At 39.3% G+C, this 26,832-nt stretch overlaps 2 protein-coding genes across 2 annotated transcripts; both read left to right on the forward strand.

The window, feature by feature from the left end:
• The first annotated feature begins 6,984 nt into the window (after positions 1 to 6,984).
• Positions 6,985 to 10,798, forward strand: LOC108173542 (uncharacterized). Its single transcript, XM_017332784.1, has 3 exons — positions 6,985 to 7,176; positions 9,338 to 10,044; positions 10,213 to 10,798. The coding sequence occupies exons 1-3, from the start codon at positions 6,985 to 6,987 to the stop codon at positions 10,796 to 10,798; spliced, it is 1,485 nt and encodes a 494-aa protein (XP_017188273.1).
• Positions 10,799 to 24,328: 13,530 nt separating this feature from the next.
• Positions 24,329 to 24,942, forward strand: LOC139195853 (1-aminocyclopropane-1-carboxylate oxidase homolog 12-like). Its single transcript, XM_070821610.1, has 2 exons — positions 24,329 to 24,483; positions 24,714 to 24,942. The coding sequence occupies exons 1-2, from the start codon at positions 24,329 to 24,331 to the stop codon at positions 24,940 to 24,942; spliced, it is 384 nt and encodes a 127-aa protein (XP_070677711.1).
• Positions 24,943 to 26,832: the final 1,890 nt, after the last annotated feature.

Raw genomic sequence — 26,832 nt, forward strand, 5'->3', positions numbered from 1 at the left:
TTACTTCGCACTAAGGTGCCGTTTGGTACGCATACAGGACGGGACGGAATGGAGGTTTTGTGTTATGTTTGGTATGTGCAGGACGGAACGGGACGGTTGTTCCATTCTGCGTTTGGTATGTGCATGACGGAATGGAACCAAAAGATTAAATGACTAATTTACTCCTGTTCCGTCTGTTGTTTGGTACAATGTTTATGCGTGGGATGGGACGGAGCAATTATTTTTTTTGAACTTGTTCCTATTTGAATGCATATATGCTTATCTATGATATATTTTTTACAATAGCAGTACTGACAGATATGGACTTTCCTGTGTTCATATATTCGTACCGTGTATATAAGTCGAGAAAATTGAACATATGAAATAGCAAGGGTGCATCTTTTTCTTCTCTGCACTTAATTTCTAGCGCTTCTTTGTATATCATCACAATGTAAGAGAAACAATCTAATTTAACTTTCCACATCAAGATTAATGTATACATATATTATCCACACTTCTTTTCATATATAATCTCTGTAAAATTCAATTTGAAAGGTAATAACCATGTATTCGTTCGTAAGAGTCGGACTAAGGACGTTTAACATATATGCATAACATAAAAACTGAACCTGTATTTAAACCAGGAGAAATCATACTTGATAAAGACTTAATTCCAACAAGAAAATACGTGAAGTACTTAAAAAAAAAAAAAACATTTTAATATTCATAATGAGAGGATCAAACCTATTAACTAATTATTGTATACTACTACAAAAATGTTCTTGAGAAAGAAGTAATTCTTTTGTGTCCCAACTTCGAAGCGTAAAGTATAATCTCAAAAATCTATTCCAAATGTTAAATATACCTCTTAAGAGCACCAGCAGAAATTAAAACTACAAACAAAAATTCTTCAAAGCCCTCCTTAATCCCCCATAATTATATTCAGAAACAAAGCTCCATGGAAAAGGTCGATAGAGATTTATTACCACAAGATTTGTATCATGTGTAAGATAGGAGATATAAACTTATAGACTAACGCATCAGCCAAGAACATAAGGACTAATCAACTAAATCACAACCCTTTGATCGTGTATGTAATGTGAATGTGAAAACAGAAACAATTGCACCAGTACATACCTGAACAAGATCTGTTCTATAGGATCATACCTTTATAACCTTGATTTCTAAGGAGACAGGAACTCAAACCTGGTTCTGCATTGTTCGATACCGATGAAGAAGCCATTGCAGCCTCTGTGTTCGAAACCTTCTCCTCTTTTACGATCACAATAGCTTCTCTAATCAATAGGACTTAGAACAACATAAGCTAATAATCGCAAGAGCAGTGGTTTGAACCATAAATATATAGTGCTCCTTCGTCCATTCCCTATCAGAATTGGACTAGGATTCAAAGACATACAAACCATAAAGATTCATGAGACTTTATAAAGTTCCAACACAAAGTTCTTTTCCAAAACCAATTGGAACTTCTCTCAAGACTGCATTCCTTATCAGATTTAGACTTCTTTATAATATCAATTATCCCAAGACTTATAAGAATCATACTCATACTCTTACATCATGAATTTCCAAATATGCAAAGAAGCACACAAATGCCCAAGGTGTCACAATTAACATAGAATATGGATACGAAAATGTCAAGAAATCATACTAAAATACAATTCTACAAAATCTTTCAAAAATACAGAACCTAGAATTAATATACTAAAAGAAGTTCCCGAAGGTCCTTGCACTCTACACCCAATCCAGCAATGCTGAGAATTAGTTACTATATAACCGTCCAACTGACTAGGGGTGGGTTCGGTTTAAATCGGTTCAGTTTTTTGCCAAAATCGAAACCAAACCGAAATTTTGGTTCGGTTCGGTTCGGTTCAATTTTTTTTCGGTTCGGTTTTTTCCGGTTCGGTTTCGGTTTTTTGTTTTTATTTTTTTTCAAAAAATGAAAAACATTGAAATTTTAAATTTTAACATATCCAACACAATCATAACATAAACATTCTAACTAGAATCAAAGACAATGAAAATAAACATTTAAAGTTGAACTAAAATCATCAATCAAGTCTTTCAAAGTCCAAACTAACAACCTCACAACACAAAAATCACACAAAAATCGTACAAATGACTTAGAAAAGTTAAATTGTATGATGTTGTTCAAAGATCAGTGTTGTTTGCTTGTAACTGCATGTTGACAACTTGATTAGTAAAGGTAATGCGTGGGTGGATTTATTTAGTGTGTGTTGGATTCTTTTCCATCACAAATTACCCAAGTAATCTACCCGAAATAAATGTTTATGGATTATGTTACATGTTATATGAGAGTAGATTTGGAAAAGAAAGCTGGCGCAGAAGTAGACAGTGCTATGGAGATGGATGTAGGTACTTCGGGAAGAGGTTTGGTTCCGGAACCTTATATGGGGGAGAAATAATAGGTTAGGGTTTAGAGTTTTTATAGGCCTTTTTTTAATATTTTGAGCTTAAAGTTTGGCAACATATTGGGTTAGCACATTTTAACTTACAAATTGGGTTTAGAAAATAATACCCAAAACAAATAATTAAATAAAAAAATTAATTTAATTAATTCGGTTCGGTTTCTAGATCACTAAAACCGAACCGAACCAAAAGAATTCGGTTCGGTTCGGTTTTTTCAATTCGGTTCGATTTTTTCGTTTGGTTCGGTTTTTTCGGTTTCGGTTCGGTTTGGTTTTCGGTTTTTTTCGGTTTTCGGTTTTTTGAACCCACCCCTACAACTGACACTCAGCTCAACTAACCACTTATCCAAAATGATGGGATCGGTCCTAAACCATTTTTATGCCAATGATTTTTATCTAGAGGAAATTAACAACCCCATAACATATATGACAATCTTTTGCTTCCTCGCCAATTAGATCCTTAAGAAACTCAAATCTAATAAACTAGACATAGTGTTTGGGTTAATATTTGAACTTTGTGCCAAATTGAGGAAGGGCCCAAGGATGTTAAATAAAAAGGGATTCATCTGGAGCCCAACATAAAGCCCAAGGATGAAGTGAAGCCTTCACAATCACAAACAAGCCACTTGCTTGCCTATGGAAGTGACAAGTGATGGAGACTAACATACTATTAACCAAAAAGCACTTTCCAGTGGCACTTAAGTAAAAAAGAGGTGATGACTCACTACCTTCCGAGTGCTTTCGGGCAAGAGCACAACCATTGCAGTCGTGCTAAGCTGCCTATAAAAGAAGGAAGTGATTCCAGGGACAAAGATACTCAACCAATCAAACAAACAAACAAACTTACAAACTCTGCTCTCAAGCCAGATTTGCAAAACAAAGCTGTAAACAGCCCAGATCTCCGATCTTTTAGGCATCGCCTACCCAGAAAGTTCATCTTTCTTTAGTTAAAAGCTTTGCTACTCCCGTAGTATCGATTCTCTTGTGTAAACTTGTTTACCATCCATTACTTTTCAAGCATACAACCTTTGTAAACTCAAAGAGAAGCGTTTGCAAGAAGTTCAACCTTGCTGGACAAGGTGAAATCTTGCCCAGAACTCTTTGTTTGTTTTCTAAACTAGTAGATCTATCATTTAGCATATTGTCCAGCATGTATTCAAGTCATTTCAACTTGTGTTCTACTTTGAGAGTTCCATTTGTGCTCAGATCTGGTTATCTTTATGGTTCTTCTTGCATCTAAAACCAATCTAGAACTAAACAAATGACTTAAGAGGTTATGGACACCCTTCCTTCAAGCATACAAAACCATAACTGAAAGTCCTTGATCTCAAGGAAAGAAAGAACTTAATATGGACTTAACCCATCCATGATAATCCTTTGATAACAAGAAGTCTAAGTAACTTGAGGCACAAGAAACTGACTTAAACACACTTGTTCTACATCTACTATAATGAGATAGTAGTGGCACTCCTAAGCACTTAGTTAGTTTTGATTATAAGCCTCAAGACCTATACCTAAGGCCCCACAAAGGCACATTTCAGAACTATGTCTTGTTCTTGTAGTAGACGAACTAGCAAGAGCCCGACCACCAAACACACTCAAACCAACGTGCCAATCCCCAGGGGAACTGTGCCGAGGTGCCAAGGACCCTCCCCGGTGAGCAGACTTTCAGGTGGAGTACAAATTACGGGCCACCCTAAGATTTACTCAGATCAAACATAACGGATCGACCAGAAGATCTCCCTTCCTTACAAAGATCAGCCATTCCAGAAAGCTCGACTTCATCTGAGAAGTCAGGAGGAAAAATCATTAACGAAGACCTGTAAGCTACTATGGTGCAAGTTTTGAGAAGTATGGAGAAAATATCACTGGAGACCAGGGGAGAAGTCAGCAGACTTTGCTCCTTAACAGGGAGTTTACAAAGAAGGTTGGATCTGGAGTTTTCTACCTCGAGGGGTGATCATGAGGATGTGTTGAAAGAACCGTGCCCTGAGAAAGAATCAGTTGTTCCCCTATTTTCTTTACTGGGGGAAGAAAAGTATAGGGGAAAGACGAAAGAAGGATTTGAAGTCTATCAGCCAGTAGTGGAGCAGATCTCGGAAGCAGAGTTTCCCGACCTCTTATTATTCTCACTATATAGTAGGGGCAAGACGGGCAAGATAGGAAGAGGTATGGGATACCCTATATAATTGGAGAGTCCAGTGGGAAGAGTGAGCCCACCACTGTGGATAAACCTCCCCCTTACAGGCCACCACCATTGGCCAGTCAGGGAGGAGGGACTAAATGGAGGAGGCCCTAACCAAGAAAATAGATTACCTGAGTCAACAATCTTAGCCCGAAGTGGGAACCTCTTTATACCCCACTTGACAATATTATTAACCGGCAACTCAAAGAGGAAATAGCTGAGTTAAGGAGGATGGTGGTCTAAAACGCCCAACCATAGGCTCGCCCGCTGTTCAGAGTCACTTACCAGAAGCCTTACCTTGAGCACATTGATGAACAAAACCCGTTTCCCCTGAACTTCAAGATGCCCGCATTCTCAACATTTAGTGGGGAATATGGTAGTGTGTCCTCGAGGGATCACATTTTCAAGTTCTCCAACCATTGTGTGACATTTGAGGATAATCCCAATTATAAGTTGAGATTGTTTGGGAACTCATTGATCGGTCTAGCTTCCCAGTGGTACTCTCTGTTACCCCCTAATTCTATTGCAAATTGGGGGCAAATGGAGATGGCTTTCCACGAGCAGTTCTATAGGGTGGAGCTCGAAGAGGTGAAACAGTATGAGTATGAGTCCACGGAGGACTTCATGATGAGGTTTAGAAGGACACGGATGAGGTGTTAGTTCCCCATTAACCATGCACAGCTCATATCCATTGCTCAAAAGGTGTTGAGATTGCCACTAAGGAAGAAATTTTATGATGTGCAATTCAATGAATTGCAAGAGTTGGTAATCGCTGCCACAAAATATGAGAAGTTGTTGCTGGAGGAACATCAATTGAAGCATTCTTCCAAGGCTCATCCTTTCTATAAAAACAAAGCTACAATTCACCACGTAGAATTTGAAGGAGTTGAGCTGGAGCAGGTTGAGGGCCATGGAAGAGAAGGAATAGAGATGTGCATTGCAGAGATGACTACTCTTTTTAAACCTTTAATAGTGAAAGGATTGGCCCAGCCGGTTAAAGACCAGAATGTGGTAATGAATGATGAGGGATTTGTCCCTATGAAGCCTCCCAAATATCAGAGCTACTCATTTGATTTGATCAAGGCAGTTGAGATCTACGAAGAATTGGTGCGGGCAAGAGTAATTGTGCCCGACATCACCAAGAAGCTGCCCAAACCAGAAGAGATGATAGGGAAGAAGTATTGCAAGTTGCATTGCACATTCAACCACTCCATAGCCAATTGTGTCCAGTTTAGAGACTGGATACAAGATCTCATTGTCAAAGGAAAGCTGCTGCTAGAGAAACTCACGGCTAACATGATGATTGACATAGACCATTTCCTCGAGGCCCCAATTAACATGATCAACTTAACTTGGGTAGAGAAAAGGAAGGGAAAAGCCACTTAGGAAGTAAAAGTTGAAAGGTGACCAGCTGACAGGCTCACAAAAGGGGCTATCAAGTTGTCTGAAAGGCCCAAAGCAACTATAGTAAAATGAGTGGTAATGTGCAGTAAATGCTAGCGTGAATGCGAACTGGATGTGCCAGCGTCAAGAGCAATTATTAATCAGGAGCTGATCAAAAGAAGAGAGAAAGAAGAGCTAGAGGCCTGCATATGTGTGATGCAGGCAGCCGAAGGAGAAACAACGTCCATGAATGTTTTCCAAAGATTGGGAGGAGATTCTTAACCCAAAGGGCTGTAAGAGATTTTAAGAAACCATGAAGTCTCTGAAGAAGTCAAAGACAAAGAGGCCAAGACACCAAGGTGGGTGGACATAAGACCTCCACAGCCAAGTTATGGCCGGGGAGACGTTAGAAGAAGGGAGAGAACCGTGAATCCAGTCACAAAGATGAATCTTGCCTGACTCCGGCAGAAGTGGTATGTGGTTGGGAAAGATGGGAAGCCTGTGAAAGAAATGAGACCCTCTATGATTAGGAGGGTCCAAAGGCAACATAAGGCCCACATGAACTCTTTGAAAATCCTTACTATGTTTGAAACTTTTGAGAATGTGAAGTTTGAGAAGGTACTTTGTGGAGGCAGTAATCAACTTCACTGGAAAAGCAGGAAAAAAGTAGAGAGAGCCAATAACAAGACCGAAGGCGAGGGAGACCATGTGCCACAAAACCCCCATCTTGGGAAGTACTGGATCTTGAGGAGGGCTCAAAGCCAATTTTTTTTTGGAACCATCTCACCTGAGGGAAGAATACTTTCGCTGTTGCTGGTGGATACTCTTTGTGAGGTTCTAGAACAAATGCTAAACTTTGGTATGGCTCAGGAGGAAAGGTTGTCCGAATTGATGCTATCGGAAGAAGCACAAGTCTAGTTGGACGAATTTCTAAGCCATATTGGGGGCAAGAATGATGAGCTACCTGGACCCAGCAACTTCCACGTAAACATGACATATGTTTTATCAGCCATGTTCTGTGCCGAGCCTGATCAGCCCACCATGATGGAGGGTGATTATTTGGCAACAGAACCAATGATGGCGCATGTTAGTGTCGAAGAAGTAAGGGAAGGAGAATCGGGCAGAATGGAGTTGCCCGAGACCTTTAAAAGAAAGCCCGAGAGAGTCTATTCAGACAAGATGGTATTTAGCTGTCCAAACATGACCACGGCCAACCATCTCAAACCTATATATCTAATTGCTCATCTGGAGGGAGTACCATTCAAGAAGGTTTTGATTGATGGAGGGGCTATGGTTATTGTGTTGCCATACAAGTAGATGAAGATGGTATGTAGAGGTGAAGAAGATCTTATCCCTACACACTTAATGGTGTCCAACTTTTTTGGAGCCATCACAAGGACCCATGGAATATTACCTTTAGAGGTAGATTTGGGGTCCAAGCATATCATGTTGGCTTTTTTCGTGGTGGATTGTACCTCTACTTGTGGAGCCTTACTTGGAAGGGATTAGATCTACCAGAGCCTTTTTGTACCCTCTACCCTACACCAACAAGTGGCAGTTTACCACGAGAAGAGGGCTACAAAACCAGGATTTTGAGAAATGGTGGAGGACGGGTCACGACCATTCTTTCCCATAGCCAATGTAGCATAAACTAATTTCTATAATCCTAGCATTGGGATTTTCCAGTGTTCAGGAACTGATGAGAACGGCCTCTTGACTAAGATGATGGCCCAAAAGCTTCTGGAACAAGGACTGTTCCTCACAAAGAATGAGTGGGACAGACCCCACATTGTCCCAACACCCCAACACCAGTAATGTCAGAACAATAGAGAAAGGACTAAGTCATTGTAGTCAGGTTCTTAATCAAAAGATTGTTGGTGTATGGGAGAAAGAAGAAGCAAGAATGGGAAAGCTCGACAAGTGAAGAGGAGGAATGGCAGCAAGAAACTTTGAGCAACCAAAATAAAGAGGAAAAAGAGTTTTTTGGGAGAGAATTGAAAGCAACCATACAAATGACTAAGTGTATATATGACCTACGTGGGCCAGAAGACTTGCTCGAGAGTCCGAAGTTGGTTGAATTTTTGTGCGCAGAACTAGACGAACCACCACCAGAGGTACAAGATCATTTGAAGACCATCAATTTGGGGACTGAAGAGGATCCAAGGCCCATATAGATCAGTGGTTTGTTAGAGATTGATGATCGGGCAAGAATTGTCAGCCTTCTACATGAATATAAGTATTGTTTTGCTTGGCACTATATGGAGATGCCAGGTTTAGATTCAACCTTGGTGGAACACAAAATGCCTATCAAGGAGGGATATAAACCTGTCAAGCAAGCACCACAGAGGATGTAAAAAGAAATCAAAGAAAATGGCAAAGAATAAATTGAGAGGCTAGTGAAGGTTGGATTTATTAAGCCTGCCAAATATGTAGAGTGGCTGGCCAACATTGTGCCTGTATTAAAAGCCATAACAAAAGCAATACAGTGTTGTGTTGACTATAGAAACATTAATGGTGCTACGCCTAAAAATGAATATCCCATGCCCATGGCTGACATATCCATAGAAGCCATTTCAAAGCACAATAATGGAGACACCTCCGCCTACCAACAAAGTACAACTTCAAAGGTTGTTGGGTAAAATCAACTTCTTGAGGAGATTCATTGCCAACCTAGCGGGCAAGATTCAGCCGCTGACTTCTTTTTTAAGATTAAAGGAGAAAGAAGAAATTGAGTAGGGACCACTGTATCAAGAGGCTTTCGACGGTATAAAAGCTTACTTGGCTTCTCTACCAGTACTTATGCCACCTCAAAGGGGAAAGCCTTTGAAACTTTACATTTCTGCCTCGGAGAAGTCAATGAGAAGCTTACTAGCTCAAAATAATGAAGGCGGGAAGGAGCAAGCAATATATTACCTCAGTAGAAGCCTTACCTGGTGGAAAGATTGTGCCTAGCCTTGTACTTCACTGCCAACAATCTAAGGCATTACATGTTGCCTTGTCATATTCAAATCATCGCCAAAACATATGTGATTAAATACATGCTGTCAAAACCAATGCTAACAGGGAGGATTGAGAAATGGATTTGGCATTATTAGAGTTCAGCTTTCAATATGTGCCTCAAAGGGCGGTCAAAGGACAAGCAATAACGGATTTCTTGGCCGACCATCAAGACTTTCCAGATGAGATTGTTAACATCCCTGGGACTTTGGAAGTGGCCAGTATGTGGATCCCACCAAACAAGATCTTCTCGGGCAGGGAAGAATGGATCCAGCGAAAGATAAAAAGAATAACCAGCCTTTGGGTTACTCATTGAAGACTATATTTTGATGGTTCGTGCACTCAGAATGTTGTTGGAGCCGGTATTGTTATCGTTTACCCTAAAGGAATTCATTATTATTATTCGTTCCTCTTGGACTATCAAGAAACTACCAACAATCGGGCAGAATATGAGGTGTTGATAATTGGTCTAGAAATCCTAATGGAGTTGGGGGCAACTGAGGTTGAGGTGTTTAGCGATTCAGAGTTGGTGATTAATCAGTTAAATGGAGAATACAAGTGCAGACACATTACCATAGCTGATTATTACTTGGCAACCACACAATTATTGAGTTATTGGGGCACTAAAATATCAGTCAGCCATATCCCCAGGGAATCAAATGCAATGGCTAATGAAATGGCGCAATTAGCTTCTGGAACACAAATCCAAGAAAGTAAATTCGAAGTTGAAGTGGAAGTGCAAAAGAGGAATCTCCCCTCTATCTTTGATAGAGGATTTAGCCTAGATGTAATGACTAAGGAGCTTAAGACAGAAGATTGGAGATCATCCATCACTCAGTACTTAAAAAACCATTATTTCCCCACTAGCAAGAAGAGTAGGCAACAAGCAACCAAGTATGTCATGTGGGAAGAAAACCTGCTAAGGAAAACTCCAGATGGTTTATTGTTAAAATGCTTAGGCCAAGAAGAATCTATGAGAGTAATGGCCGAAGTACATGAAGGAATATGTGGGGCTCATCAAGCTAGAACCAAGATGAGGTTGTTGCTTAGGAGGTATGGTTATTTATGGCCCGACATAGAAAAAGACTGCAAATCCTATGCCCGAGGTTGTGAGGAATGTCAAAGGCATAGAAAAAGACCTTTCTAACATGTGCCCTTAGTACCCTTGAACCCAGTGGTCAAGCCTTGGCCTTTTAAAGGATGGGCAATGGATTTCATCAGGCAGATTTACCTAGTTTTCAGCAAATGGCATACATTCATAATAGTGGCAACAAATTACTTCACTAAGTGGATAGAAGCCTCAGCTGTGAAGAGCATCACCTCGACAGCCGTCAAGAAGTTCATTGAAACCAAGATCTTGCACATATATGAGGCACCCGAGACCTTTGTTACTAACCACGGGCCATCTTTTATTTCAAAAGAGGTTGAGGAATTTGCAAATAAGTTCAAGATAAAGATGATTCGATTTAGTCCTTTCTACCCTCAATCGAATGGTCAAGCTGAAGCTAGCAACAAGGTTTTGGTAAACGTTATCAAAAGGATGGTGGCCGATAACCTAGAAATGTGGCACGAGAGGTTGGGAGACACTTTATGGGCTTATAGGACTTCCAAGAGGGTAGGAATTGGAACTACTCCTTATGCTCTAACCTTTGGGAAAGACGTTGTACTTCCCATGAAGATTAATGTAAGTTTTGTTAGAATTCAGAATCAGTTCGGGTTACATAGTGATGAGTACATTCAAGTTATGTGTCAAGGAATTGAAGACTTAGATGTAGCCCGAATTGAAACTCTAAACAAGATTCAATAAGGAAAGAGAGCCGTTGCCCGAGCCTATAACAAGAAGGTGAAGTTGAAGTCCTTCAAAGAATGAGATCTAGTATGGAAGGCAATCTTGCCTTTGGGAGCACAAGTAAGAGGTTTTGGGAAATGGAGTCCGACTTGGGAAGGTCCTTTCATCATTCACTAAGCTTTGGATAAAGGGGGTTATTACTTGACCGATTTAGAGGGAAATTTGCAGAAACATCCAGTTAATGCCAAGTTTCTGAAAAAATACTGCCCAACCTTATGGGATATTAAGGATTGTTACATCGAAGAAGTTTAAAGCATTTTAAGGCATCCAAAAGTCAATTTGTATCTTTATCACGATTGAGTTGCAAAAATGGAGGTACAAGCTAAAGTAAATTGAAGAAAAAATTTTCATTTCATTAAATGATGAAGTTACATGAGAATTAGCTCAGAAAGTTTTACATCTTTTGCTAAAGGTTACTATCCTAGAATAATCTGCCTACATAATAGTGAAAAATCTACTTGGCTCTTCCAATACAATGAGATCCACGAAGCCTCTCTATGGAATGGATGCACCGAAGTCTCTTTGTGGAATGGAAAAATTGGAAGGCAGAGACTGAGGTGGAATTGCTGATTTCATGGTTGAACCTGACCTTTGGATCAGCGAGAAGTTGATGGATACTTTGACATTTGAGCAGGGGAAGGCTCGGGTTGATGGTGGTCATCCCATAATTTTTTATGTTGATCCCAAAGCATACACCTATGATGATCAAGTGATTAAAGAGGCATGAACTGCAAAGGGATCCACGACGGTGGTTTGACCATTTGAAGAAAGAAAAACCCAACTTCAATGGGGTTAGGTTCAAAATGAATTGTTTCTCCTTGGGCATATTATCTTCCACAGCAACTAGGACATGAGAAGTCCAAGCAGGACCTAGGGAATGTGCTTCCCTCTCCTTGAAGGAAAGCTTGTTGTGCAGGACAACCTGAGGGTGATGAAGGCCAGACTTATAAAGCGAACTGGGCTCGAAGAATTTTGGGCACCATTGAGAAATTAAAGGTTGCAGAATCTGGGAAACTCTGAAAATTTGAAGGTTTAGAGTTGTTGAGATATTAGCCAAGAAGTAAAGTGAGGAATATATAGTGAGTGGATGCTTAATGACGAAATCCATGGGTTAGCGCAAAGGTCTCAAAAAGCAACCGACTGTTTTAATTAGTGCAAGACCCAAGAAGAGTATGCAACGCTGATTTAATCATTATTAGCGTCTTGAGCTGCAAAACTCAACAATGATTAAAGAGGGCACTGTTTGGGTTAATATTTGAACTTTGGGCCAAATTGAGGAAGGGCCCAACGATGTTAAATAAAAACGGATTCATCTGGAGCCTAACATAAAGTCCAAGGATGAAGTGAAGCCTTCACAACCACAAACAAGCCACTTGCTTGCCTATGGAAGTGACAAGTGATGGAGACTAGCCCACTATCAGCCAAAAAACACTTTCCAGTGGCACTTAAGTAAAAAAGAGGTGATGACTCACTGCCTTCCGAGTGCTTTCGGGCAAGAGCACAACCGTGGCAGTCGGGCTAAGTTGCCTATAAAAGAAGGAAGTGGCCCCAAGGACAAAGACACTCAACCAATCAAACAAACAAACTTACAAACTCTGCTCTCAAGCCAGATTTACAAACCAAAGCTGTAAACAGCCTAGATCTCCGATCTTTTAGGCATTGCCTACCCAGAAAGTTCATCTTTCTTTAGTTTAAAGCTCTGCTACTCTCATAGTATCGATTCCCTTGTGTAAACTTGTTTACCATCCATTACTTTTCAAGCATACAACCTTTGTAAACTCAAAGAGAAGCATTTGCAAGAAGTTCAACCTTGCTGGACAAGGTGAAATCTTGCCCGGAGCTCTTTGTTTGTTTTCTAAACTAGTAGATCTGTCATTTAACATATTGTCCAGCATGTATTCAAGTCATTTCAACTTGTGTTCTACTTTGAGAGTTCAATCTGTGTTCAGATCTGGTTATCTTTACGGATCTTCTTGCATCTAAAACCAATCCAGAACTAAACATATGACTTCAGGGGTTCTGGACACCCTTCTTTCAAGCATACAAAACCATAACTGAAAGTCCTTGATCTCAAGGCAAGAAAGAACTTAATATGGACTTAACCCAACCATGACAATCCTTTGATAACAAGAAATCCAAGTAACTTGGGGCGCAAGAAACCGACTTAAACACACTTGTTCTACATCTACTATAATGAGATAGTAGTGGCACGCCTAAGCGCTTAATTAGTTTTGATTGTGAGCCTCAAGGCTTATACCTAAGGCCCCACAAAGGCACATTTCAGAACTAACTATGTTTTGTTTTTGCAGCGGGCGAACTAGCAAGACCCCGACCACCAAACAAATTCAAACCAACGTGCCAATGCCCAAGAGAGTTGTGCCGAGGTGTCGAGGACCCTCCCCGCTGGAGGAAATCTTCTCCTGAACACATAGGACACAAAACCATCACTTCTTCTTATAACCATTACTATATGGTCTCTAATCCTGCTTATTTAGTCTACTGCATATGATTGATCAAACCCTAAATTGGAAAGCAAACCTGAGCCAGATGACTGATATACTTGATAGGATTAAAAGCACACCACAAAGTAGCACACAATTGTCCTATTGATTTTCCTTATTAACACTAAGATTTGTCAATTGTAGCATATGAAAATAAGGGTCTTTCTCACAGAAGATTGTTTTATTTAACTACTTAAAATGTCACAAAAACTGGGTTGCTGTCCCTAATGACCAACCACTAAAAAATAATTATTAGATTGACCAACGGCAGAGAAGATGGAAAGAAAATAGATAGAATTTTAGGCCTCGTTTAGCAGCTCGAACTGTATTGACTATTTTTATCAGATATGATAAATAGCCATCGGATAGTACTGACTAAATTAGTCGGGCGTTTGGTGCAGTATCAGACTAATGACTGTATTATTTATACTGTGTTTGGTACAAAATCGGATAGGACAAGGGAAAAAAAAATTGACAATTCTTTGTTTGTTTGTTGAACTTTTCTCATATTTATATCTATTGAAAACCACACAAATTTTCAAATAACAAAGAAAAATAGTAAATTCCATACATCAAATTCAAAATATTTTCCAATTACATAAAAGAAGGTTCACAAAAAACAACTTGTTTGGGCGAAGATTTCCACCTGCGGGGAGGGTCCTCGGCACTGCGACACAGCTCTCCTGGGGATTGGCACTTTGGTTTGAATGTGTTTGGTGGTCGGACTCTTGCTATGAACAACCGTAATAAATTATAATATTACCTGTATGGTGTGAACATTACTCTTTTGGCATATATATATATATTGGTTGTTTTGATTGTAATAATTTAGGTTGATCGATTTGTAAAGAGAAATGTAATTAATTAAGTGGTTCATTAATGAGTTGTATATCAATGACAGCTGTAATGGTTATTGAACCATAGTGCAGTCAAATAAAGTTTTCCACCAGTGAACCAACTTGAAGAATTGATTGAAGTTATTGGGATCAAACTTTGGATCCTGAAGTGTCAAATATTATATGTCTTGAACTCTGAATTGTAACCCAAAAACACTATGTACTCATGTGAAAAACAACTGTCATACCTTTTTATCAAAACGTGCAAATTCAGTGACTTTCTTCAAATATGTTGCTTAATTTTTTCCAACTTCACAACCTGTAATTAGGGCTGGAAAAAAATCCCAAAAGTCCCGAACCATACCGAAATAATCCCGATCCCAAACCGAAATAATCCCGAACCAAAAATCCCGAAAATTTTGGTACCAATCCCAAACCGATCCCGAACCGTTCGGTACGGGAATCGGTCTCACATTTTTCTTTGTTCGGGAATCCCAAACCGATATATATAATATTATTATTTAATTTAATCAACCAATCGTCCCTCTGTCCAATAATAACCATCTTTCTTCACCACCTTTTTATGTTTTTTATTCTTTCTTTGTCTACCACTAAGCTTTCCTTTCCTTATTTTATTTCTCGATAACATCACTCCCACAGACTGCCATTGACTCTCTCTTTCTCTCTCGTTCCACCAACTCCCTCAAACGCAGAAGCAAGCCTAAAAAGCAGCCACACCCGCAACCTGTTCTTCCCAAAACATCATACCATTCCGGCTTTCGTCTGAGGAACCCAGTCGTTCTTCCAAGACATCAGATCCATCGCTGCAAAGTAGAGTAGCTCTTTGATGGCGATTTTGTTTGGCAAGACATGGAAAAGCTCACACATCGACGAGAATCGGTACACGATTCTGTTCGATGCACTTTGCAAAGCCATCCGACTCCCGAAGGCAGCAAAGACAAGGTGTGAGGAAGTCGACGAATCTGGGATGAGGTGTGGCCGTGTGGGCTGGCAAGGAAGGTGGGAGGTCGATGAATCCCGAACCATACCGAAATCCCGAAAAAATTTCGGGAATCCCAAACTTCGAAAATACCGAAATTTCGGTTTGGTTTTGGTTTCTGAAACCTTGTCCCGAAAAAAATTGGTTTGGAATTTGGGATCCCATTTTCGGTTCGGGATCCCATACCGAACCAGCCCTACCTGTAATCTCCTTTGAAAAAAATGTAAACGCAAAATTCCTGGTGACATATCAAACAAGAATACATGTACAAAATAATGATTGCATTAATGTAAAGTTTAATGTTACAAACTTACAATGTTTGAATCCTTTGGTTCGATCTCAGGCGATGCAAACTGTATGTGTTGTTGATCCGAGGGTCACGATGACTTGACCTTGAAGGAACGAATGCCTCAAGGTTTTGGCTTATGGTGATGGAGGAACCAGCACGTGTAAGGGTGCTTGGTGGTTCTTCATAGGTGTGATGAAGAATGTAGAGAACTTTTTGATTTTTCTAAGTGTTTGAGAGTGTTTGGGGCTTGAGAGTTTGAGTGTCTGGGTGTGATGAATTTCTCAGTGTGGGTTTTTCTTTGTCTTGGAGCATCGTATTTATAGGCTCTCCAAGTCTTGTTGAGGCTTGATTTGTTCTTGATTGTAGACTTGGTTAATTGACGAAAGAACCACGACTTTATTTGGGGCTTGGTTCGTGATTTGACTTTATCACATAATCAAATAATTAATCACATTTCCTCACTAAAAAACTCCACCCACATCGAGGTTAATGTTGTTAACGGTGATACCGCCCCTATTCTTGGGGAAGGCACTATTTCCCTTTTTGATACCATGAGACTTGATACTGTCCTTGTGGTTCCCTACTTAATTTATAATTTATTGTCGGTTGCCTAAATACCCTTACCTTGCACTGTTTGGTGGTTTTTTGGGCCTTATTTTTGTGTATTTAAGGACATCCGGATGCAAAAGACGATTAGTTATGGTATTAGATAAGGGAAGCTGTATTTTCTCGAGTTGAATTCCAGTAGCTCGGGATTGCTTACTCAAGCACTGTCAGTGAATGGGACTCCAACAAAGAATAATAAAGTCTCAGATGTATGGATGTGGCACCGTCATCTTAGCCATGCTTCGTTTGGTTATTTGCATAAGTTATTTCCTAGTTTGTTTGTGAAAAACGATGTTTCTCAGCTTAAGTGTGATGTGTGTGAAATGGCTAAGAGCCATTGAACTTCTTTTACTCCAAGTTTAAATAAGAGTACTATTCCTTTTATGATTGTGCACTCAGATGTTTGGGGCCCTTCAAAAATCCCATCTCTTGGTGGAGTTCATTGGTTTGTCAACTTTATTAATGATTGTACGAGAATGACTTGGGTTACTTTGTTAAAATAAAAAAGTGAAGTTAGTATGGCCTTTCAAAAATTTCACAAAATGGTTTCGGTCCAATATAATATGAACATTCAGATGGTTCGTAGTGATAATAGAGGCGAGTATGTTAATACCGAGCTCCGTTCTTTCTTTGATATGCAAGGTATTGTTCATCAAACTACATGTCCGTATACCCCTCAGCAGAATGGGATGGCTGAACGAAAGAATCGACATTTGTTAGAAATGGTTTGTGCATCTCTTCTTGAGGCACGATCTCCCTTGCATTATTGGGGTGAGGCACTCACATTCATTGCCTACGTTATTAATCGGCTTTCCTCTCGTACTCTCAAGTTTCAGACACCATTTCAGACACTTATGTCTCTGCTCAATTGCCTACCGGTTCCCAAGCTCCCCCTTCGAGTCCTTGGATGCGTGGCTTTTGTCCACGTGCACTCCCCCCAACGGCAAAGCAAACTTGAACCTTAAGCTATTCGATGTGTGTTTCTGGGGTATGCTACTACTCAGAAGGGCTATCGTTGCTATCACCCTCTAACCAAGAAAATGATTATCACACCCGATGTCACTTTTCATGAAACATAGATGTTTTTTGGTTCTTCTGAGTCCTTACTTTGGGGGCAGTTTCAAGGTGAGGAAGTTTGTTTGTTTGATTATAGAACCAAATAGCAAGCTACTGTGCAGCCACTCATCACCGAACAACATATTCCGATTGCACATCAGCTTGCCGCCGAGTAGCAGGCCATGGCACAACAGCCTACCGCCTATGAGACACTAACTGCACAACAGCCTAGTTCCAAGCAGGTTGTTGCTGCACAACAGCTTCCTGCCGAACCTGAGATGATGGGTGACATGACTCCCTCGCAGCTAGATCCCACGGTTGCAAAAGAAACAGTACATGCTGACTCGTCCCTTAATAATTCTCATAACCAATTATCTTCTACGCCAAATAGACCACCGCTCTGTAGTCTCCCATAAAGAATTAATTGAGGTATCCCTAAATCCACTTATGAGACAAACCCTAAGTGTAAAATTAAATATTCAATTAGTGTACCAATCCATAAATCGATAGTGAAGTACCCATTTGTTGACTTTAAAAACTACCAAGCCTACGTGGCTTGCAGGCCGAGTAACTAATGAGCTAACTACGTTATTCGGTTGTGTGCGGGGCGTGCCAACTCGTCGGTTGAACTCGGGGAGTAAAATGTGTTGTGTGGCGTTAGGCGCGCTGTTGACTTCTTGATCCTGCGATTGCAACCAAGGAAGGAACACGTCTCGGCTTTTTAGGTTCTAGAGCCTGAAGACAAGGTTGCTAGTTCTGTGAAGTTCACAAATCATCAGCGTTGGATTCGGTCGCAGTGATTATATTCGTAAGAGTATAAGCACGCCGAATCGACACCAGACTATATTGGCACAGGTACTTAAAATAGATATATGTCTTAATTGTAAATGTGATTCGGTCGTCGGAATGCCGAACTCTAAAACCTACTTATGAGTATTCAATCATAAAATAACTCGGCGTTCAATGTGTCGAGCCCAATAATCTGTAACACCTCCCTTCGCCAAGAAGGCTAATAAGATGACCTCTGCCAATAAGAACTTGAAAATCCTTCTTGGCTGAGACTTGGATGGATAACCAGTCGGCCTCGATGCAGTGTTGTTTATCCAAACTGAAGATGTCACTAGTTGCCTTGTTTATCCAAACTGAAAATGTGTTGGTGAGAAAGGGGAAAATGAGAGAGTTTGTGCAGGGCAGTTTTGTGTTGAATTGGAGGGGGGCCTGAAATGATGCATCCCCTTCTCTATTTATAATAGCCAACCTCTTCATAGCCGAACTAAAACTATACTCAGATTAGGACTCCTCAACCTAATCCAACTAGGTCTCGGCCAACCCTTCATCCATTAAGACTTTGAACCAACTTCTTTATCAGGCCACATTCACTTCTCGAATCTCAACATCCTTATCCTATTAAGACTCCCTATTGTACCAGGACTCGGCTTACCCCATCAATTCGTCTTACTCTAGGACTTGGTTATTCTCAACTGGACGGCCCATAACAACCAGACGTCCCACGATGATTCTAGAATCAAACTACTAGGCCAAGAACAACTCCAAGCTTGGCCCAAACCAATATTTTGGGCCCAAACACCATTAAACAACTATGTGTCCACCTGTCACCTGTCTGAATCAAATAAGTCATTTGTAAATCAATTGCCTACTATATATATTCATAATAGTGTGCAGGAAGCCTTAGCCGATCCTAGATGGAAAGAAGCGTTGAATGAGGAACTAAGATCGCTGAAGAAGAATGCTACATGGGAACTATCGGACTTGCCAGTGGGCAAGAAACCTGTAGGATATAAATGGGTCTATACAGTGAAATACAAAGCCGATTGAGTGGTTGATCGGTTTAAAGCAAGACTAGTGGCAAAAGGGCACACTTATAAATATGGCATAGATTACATGGACACCTTCGCGCTAGTAGCTAAGATCAGTACCGCTCGAGTTCTATTATCCCTAGTAGCCAACCTAGACTGGCCACTTCAACAGTTCGATGTCAAAAATGCATTCCTACATGGAGATTTAACTGAAGAAATTTATATGAAGCTTCCATCGGGATGTACTGATGTGAGAATTACTTGACACACAAATTAAACCCTCTTTTTGACAATTGTAGTATAGATGTAAGTAGGGTATCGTTCTAGGCCGGGGATTAGGAGGGATTGCTAATCTATTCTAAATTAATTTAAAAATATTAAACAAGACTCAAGGACACAAAACTAGGCTAAAAACTCTAATAACTCGAAACACACTTAGAATGACTCAAAATAATGAAAACAATCAAATTAGACACTAGAAACTGAAATGGACGGAAATTGAATTAAAAGACTAACAACAATGAAAACTAACTAAATAATATAATTTAATAATGGGGGGGGGTTTGGTTTTGACGAGAAGTAAATTAAACTTAAATAAATTACAGAATTGACAAAAGCATGAAATTAAGGTGAAAGGATAGGTGACGGACTAGCTAGAGGGTTCTTCTCCACACATGACACATATGCAACCTAAATTGATTTTCAGTTGTTCTTTCAATAAATTGTAAATCTCAATGTTCCAAGTTAATTAGGTCCGCTTAAATTAACTCTTAGATTTCCCTAGATTCATTGGATTGAATGGAATACGCATTACAACCAAATTATTCCTCATCAAAATCCCTAACTATGGAATACGCATGATAGAGACATTCAACAAAGATCATTAAGTTCAACGGAAATCATAAACATTGACTAGGCATTCATAACTATGGAATACGCATGTTAATCCAGCCTAGAATTCACTTAACACGATTGTGGATAACAACCTTCACTACTTGTGAATATAAGTTCATAACGATTAGGTGAAACTCCCTTATATTCTAGCATCAAATTCATGCATGAAAATTAAGCGTGCACTCTCAACCAACATACACAAATTAGTTATCAATCAAGCAGTTAAGCAAATTAAATCACAACTCAGAAATCACAACTGAAGGTAATCAATTCATATTACAAATATATTCATGGCTTTGAACTTCCCTCTAGCTAAGTAGGGGATTAGTTCCTCATACTTGCAATTAAACAAAAACAATTGATATTAAACATAGAAAAACAAAGTAGAATACACCTAGAATGCTCCAACAACTCCAATGGAATGGCTAGTACAACTCCAAGCACTCCTCCTTCTTTGCAAGCCTTGGAACTAATGTAAATGTGTATGAATTTCTGTGTGTCTTCCTTGAAGGCTGAATGGTGTTTATATAGAGGTTGAAAATGAAAAGAAATGCAAGGTAATGGACATGACAACTCACGGCAAAGGGAAGAAAGGATGCTGCCAGCTTTGTTTTGCATGTGTGTGTGCTGTTTTTGTGCTCTTTCCACCTAGAAATAATCATTCCAAAGCCACCCAAAGCTATAAGTGGGAGACCAACAGGAAATCCACTTCATAGTGGTCCAATTTCCTTGCTTTTCTGCTGTCCATTCACTCCCCTTGTTGTAGAAATCTGCCATTGCCGTGTGTGTGTGTGTGTGTGTTGTCCTCATCACTTCCCACTCTTCCATGCTTTAATTTCTGATTCCTTGCTGCCCATGTGGTGTGTGTGTTGCTGTTTTCTTTCCTTCTTGCTGCCCATGTGGTGTTTATACTTGCACAAACATGTTCTTCATCCATTTAGCTAGCAATAAACACATTTTTTGCCATCACATGGCAGCTATGATGTTTGAAGTTGTAGGCCAACACTTTGCACACACACATGCAAATTTCTAGCCCTTTGAATCATCAAATTCGTCCATCCTCATGTCTCCATGTTTGCACTATTCAATCTTGGCCCAAAAATGCTCCAAAATGCTCCAAAATGCATCTTCTTGCATCCTTGGCCCATAGAACCTACAAACACACAAAAATGGCTTAAACTACTAACATAACTAAGAACTAAGAACATAAATGCATGAAAACAAACATACTAAGTCGCATAAATATGCTCCTATCATGTACCAGAAGGAACATGAACAAGGATAAGGTATGTAAGCTAAAGAAGTCACTGTATGGCTTGAAGTAGTCACTAAGAGCATGGTTCAGCAGGTTCACTAAATCAATGAACGCGTTCGGGTATAGACAATGCAATTAGGATTACACTTTGTTCTTGAAACGGAAGAATAAGAAGATTACAACACTCATTGTATATGTAGACGACTTGGTGGTTACAGGAAATGACCCAGTTGAACAATAGGTGCTAAATAAGTATTTGTCCGCGGAGTTTGAAATGAAAGATCTTGGATCTTTGAAGTACTTTCTTGGAATTGAGGTATCAAGAAGCAAGTCTGGAATATTTTTGTCCTAAAGAAAGTATATTATTAATTTGTTAAAGGATACTAGGATGTCAACATGTAAACCTGTAACAACTCATTTGGCTGAAGGAACAAAGTTGAGTATTGACCAGAATCACGTACCGGTAGACAAAGGAAGATATCAGAGGTTAGTTTGGGGATTGATGTATTTGTCACATACAAGACATGATCTTGCTCATGCCCTGAGTGTGGTCAGTCAATATATGCATGATTCCGAAGAACAACATATGGGTACAGTTATGAGAATATTATGTTATTTGAAGGGGAGTCCAGGAAAAGGAATTTTGTTTAAGAAGAATGAGCATTTCAGGATTGAAGGATATACCGACGTCGACTGGGCGGGTTTGGTAGATGACCAATAATCGACATCAGGATACTTCACTTTTGTTAGAGGCAATCTAGTAACATGAAGAAGTAAAAAGCAGAATGTAGTAGCTCGGTTGAGTGCAGAAGCAGAATATAGAGGCATGGCTCTTGGTATTTGTGAACTCTTGTGGCTTAAGTTTCTATTATAGGATTTGGGGTTAACCATAGTCAGTCAATGAAGTTATTCTGTGACAACAAAGCTGCAAGGGATATCGCTCATAATCCGGTACAATATGATAGGACTAAGCATGTGGAGGTTGATAGGTTCTTCATTAAAGAAAAATTGGAAGGAAAAGTAATTGAATTTTCTCCGATTAGGACTGATGATCAAGTGGCAGATATACTTACAAAGGCCGGTTCTAGCGACAAGTTTTCAATGTTTTTGGACAAGTTGGGCATGTGTGACATATATGCACCAACTTGAAGGGGAGTGTTAACTTGTATAATATTTCCTTTAATTCTGGGATTCCTATAATTTTGGGTTTCCTAGTTTAGGTGATAGATTGCTTGTAATCATATGCAAGACACTATGGACCGATCAAGGAGTTATTATTAGAAGAAAATCCTCTAAAGGGAAAATTTTCTCTCGTCTAGTTAGAGCCTTTCTCACTAGCAGTGTGAGTGACTTTGTTTTCAATTTTCTACGTTGTCGCCAGCTCTTGCCATGGCAAGGCCGGTGGCAGTCCCTTAACTTCCCTTTGTCCTTTTTATTTTTCTTTCTCCGACTGTTTTTTGCAATAACCCCAACCCCGTTTCCATCCAGATATTCCCACAATCTTATCTTCCTAGTACTTTTTTTGCCTCAATTTTCATCATCTTAAGCCTCAAATCTCGTTCACCCATTTCCTCCATCTCATTTGGTCATTCCCCTATACCATCGTCATCACTTGGCTCCATTTCCTTTCCACCAATCCTAATTTCGATTCCGCCAGTTTAATCGTGATTTGTCGATTTTCTATAGGAGGGTGTAGAGCTTTGGGTCGGGTGTTCGCACCATAACCTTTGTTGTCCCTTGTAGGTTTTTCCTAGTGTTCGTCCTTATTGGCGCTATCGTTCATGGGATCTTTCTTCCCGCGGGCTTCCTTTGTTCTATGGCGGCTATCGTTTTGGTGGTTCGTGGAGGATGGAGCGGCTTTTTTCTTCTTCAACTCTAGGACTCGAGATGGTGTGATGGCAGGTCCTTGTGGTGGAGATGGCTTCGACTCGTTGTGGGGAGTTTCGATGGCAGGAGGAACTGCTACAGTAGCTGGTGTGGTTTAGGGTTTCTTCTGTTGTGTGGTGTGTTTGTGCTGGGTTCCAAAGCTTTCTTTGGGCTTTGTAATGTGTGTTTTAAGGGTCCGTTTTTCCTTTTGTTCACTGTGTGTATTTGGGCCCTTTATGTGTAATATTTCTTTGTTGGTAATATATTTACCCCTTCTCCAAAAAAAAAAAAAAATGAAAATCCTCCAAAGTATTAGGAGATCACTATAAAGGACTATTATTCCGATTTCAGTAAAAAAAGGCCTTGACGGAACATCTGCCTTGTCTTATTTCAAGGTTTGAATTTAAACCCAGAGGAGTAGAAACGGCAATGAACAAATGGTTTCTGTAGTGGAATTGAGGCTGCTCAAGAGAAGTTATAAATGGGTTATTCAATTCTCTCTCTCTTTTTTTTTTGGTCAAAATGCATAATTGTTCTATGTATATATATTGTGGTTGGATAAAAAAGAATTGTCATTAGCACTCTATATTTTTTATTTTGGACTTTAAACTTTCTATATTTGAAAAGAAAAATACATTTGTGAGGAGTTTTAAATGAGATTTTTGGAGTGCAAATAACAGTTCTCGAATAAAAAATTTCATGACTTATCTTTGCTGTGTTTTCCACAAAAGCAGATTTTTCTTGTGAATCAAGTATTTTCTTGAACCTCATGCTTTTTGTTTTGGTTAATTCATATCTAATTAATAAGGATCAGGATCGAGGATACATATATATATATATAATTTTTATTTTTGAATTAAATGATATTATTTACACTAAGAGGAGAGGGTAGGCAAAGCTATAGAATGGACTAGCTGTAATGGGATACAAATATTTGTATACACACGCTTAGACACAATTTCTTTTCTTCTCATTTGATAATTGTTTTCAAGGATTTGAACAATCTAATATTTTAATTCATCATTCATAGATCTTCTTTGTAAAAAATTCAGCAAATTCAAAACTATGAAAAATTCATTTGTAATGAAAAATAAACAAAAATATTATAGGAAATATGCAAAACCAAATTGGCAAATAAAATGACGTGGTGATTGATAATTGAATTATTACTTAAATGTTGATTAACGTGCTTATTTCCTATTGGTGACACATAATTTAATTTGTAAATTTGGTTTAAAAATTTGGTCTCCCTAATATTATCCTAATAAATATCACTATTCGTTCAACTTCGACTATTATAAAATGATATCCTCACGCCACTTGCATCAACAAACTAGTTATCTGAATCAAATCTAGTCACACACAAAGATGGTAGCTACCAAAACAAATTACGACCAGAAAAGTGAGGTAAAGGCTTTTGATGACACCAAAGAAGGAGTTAAAGGCCTCGTTGATGCGGGCATAACCGAGGTTCCTAGAATTTTTCATCAACCACTGGAGTCGGATATTGGGGATCGGGGGAGGTGTGGTTTAGTCCAAAATTCCTTCGATCCCCAATATCAAGTCATAATAACACGATAACATTTTGTTCAATTATAATATACTATGTATACCATTTCTTATTTGTCCGTATTTTTTGCCTCTCTAAATTGTATAATTTTTCTTGTGTTAAATTTGTTTCGATTTAGATTCCAGTTTGGGTTTTAAAATTGAATTTTTTTAATTTTTTGATTTAGCTCATATGAAATGATAGATTTAAGAGCATACGACACAAGGTACTGGCAAACTGTGATGGCCCAAGGATATCTGTTGCGAGCTTCTTCTATACAGGGATGCTACCGTTGACAAAACTCTATGGACCAATCAAAGAGTTATTAGACAATCATCCAACGTACAGGGAGACAACTGTGAGGGATTTCTTTGTTTACTACAACAAAAAAGGCCTTGATGACACATCTGGCTTGTCGGATCTCGAGCTTTGAAGTTGGACACAGAGGATCAGTACTCATATGAACATGAAAGTTTCTCTATTTACAATCTATAGCCGTACAATATCGTTAATCATCTGTCTTGTAAGAGCATCTTCAAAGGAAAAGTAAAAAAAGTCCACATTCGCAATAACAGTTAAAGAAAACAGCTTTAGTGTTTTCCACCGAAATGCCAATTCCTACATGGCATGACGTGGATTGACATCAAAGGTGGTTGCTGTCAAACTTGTTAGCAACTTCAAATATATTTTTAGTAATTAATCAATGCTTTTACCATTTTTATTATAATTTTTTTTGTTTCAAAAATACTTATTACAATTATAAAAATAAATAAATAATAGTTTAGATTTGACATATCAAGTGAAGAACAAAATTAAAAAAAAAAAAAAAAAATCAAAGTGCCTCATAAGCAATCGAATCTAAATATATGTTTAAAGTTTGATATCTTTGGAGATGGTCAAGGTGTCGGAAAAAAAAAATCTTGTAAGGTGACTATTGAAATGGACCATACTAAATGATAGAATAAAATACATATAGAGTGTAACATATGGTGGGCTGGATGAGATTCAGCCTTGTTGATGCACAAAATCAGCGAGGACTTTAGTACAACAGAAAGTGTCAGGTTTGTGACCTTCGCTTGGTTGCTTCGATCACTAGTGAAGATAAGTACGTAAATGAATAGGGACAGAGAAGCAAACACAAGATGTACGTGGTTCACCCAGATCGGCTACGTCCACGGAGTTGAGGAGTTCTCATTAATTGTGAAGGGTTTACACAAATACATAGGTTCAAGCTCTCATTTTGTGAGTTCTAGTGAATAGTTTAGTACAAAATGACATTAGAGATTATTGTGGGAGAATGATCCCTATTTATAGAAGAGAGTTTCTAGTTTTGTTCTAACATTGACACGTGTCGTGTTGTGATTGGCTTCTGATGTTGACACGTGTCGAGCTGTGATTGGCTTCTGATGTCGACACGTGTCGCATTGTGATTGGCCTCCTGGTTGAAGGGAAGCTCTTCTAGGTCATTGACGGTATAACGTTGACTGGTGCTCAGTAGTTTCGGGATTGGTCAAGTATGGTACAAACAGTGCTCCCCTAAGTTCCCGAGTGAGGGAAGCTCATCGGTTGGGGACTTGCAAGATCCAAGCCATTGAGTAATCACGAAACTTCTAAGTACTGAAGTGTGGTATCATTTTCACGTGCCTTATCTGTCTCATATGTAGATGTGGCATCTTCTCTGGAAGTACTTTTCCTCCATCCATGGGTGGTATCTTTAACCGATGAAGATTCACAAGGTAATGTATCAATTTCACTTGAAGCTTACTTGTAGTTTCGGGCTTGGTCAAGTGCGATACAAACCCTATAGTAGGAGTCCCCCAAGTCGCCGAGCTAGGAGATCTGCCGAAAGAGGTGACAGACAAGGTAAGCAGTCAAACTTCCAAGCAAGCAACCCAGGATCGGAGGTTCGACTTCGGCTTCCTGTTGATTGTTCTCCTTCTCATTGTCTCTCATTCAGCTGCCAGGATAAGGAGAAGCAAATGGAGAAGAGATGATATGAGATACTTTTGCTTTTGAAGAAGTAACTTTCCACAGGCTTATTCTTGAACTATGCTGGAGGGTTTTCTGGTTCCCTTCAGAGTATAAGGCCGACTCAAGAATTTGAGGGTCAAAACAAGTCCATCAAATCTAGAGTACGTTCGACCTTGATGATATGGGATACTTTTGCTGTTGATGGAATAATGAATGTGGTATGGAAAGGTGTCGTGCTGTAGTGATCTGTTTCAGCTCACCGTTGAACCTTCTGCTTCAATCTTTTGCATGGCAGAAGTGGTGTGCAACCTTTGCATTTAAATGGTCCTTCAGAACATTCCTTCATAGTGAC

Source organism: Malus domestica, chromosome 05 (assembly GCF_042453785.1).
Source record: "Malus domestica chromosome 05, GDT2T_hap1".
Lineage (NCBI taxonomy): Eukaryota > Viridiplantae > Streptophyta > Magnoliopsida > Rosales > Rosaceae > Malus > Malus domestica.

Bases quoted from the DNA above. Each gene is read 5' to 3' on its own strand.
- LOC108173542 (XM_017332784.1), top strand. From the start codon at position 6,985: ATGACATATGTTTTATCAGCCATGTTCTGTGCCGAGCCTGATCAGCCC. The intron at 7,177-9,337 runs GTATTTAGCTGT...TCGTGCACTCAG, and splicing joins GAGTCTATTCAGACAAGATG to AATGTTGTTGGAGCCGGTAT. The intron at 10,045-10,212 runs GTATGGTTATTT...GGATTTCATCAG, and splicing joins ATGAGGTTGTTGCTTAGGAG to GCAGATTTACCTAGTTTTCA.
- LOC139195853 (XM_070821610.1), top strand. From the start codon at position 24,329: ATGGTAGCTACCAAAACAAATTACGACCAGAAAAGTGAGGTAAAGGCT. The intron at 24,484-24,713 runs GTGTGGTTTAGT...ATGAAATGATAG, and splicing joins GATATTGGGGATCGGGGGAG to ATTTAAGAGCATACGACACA.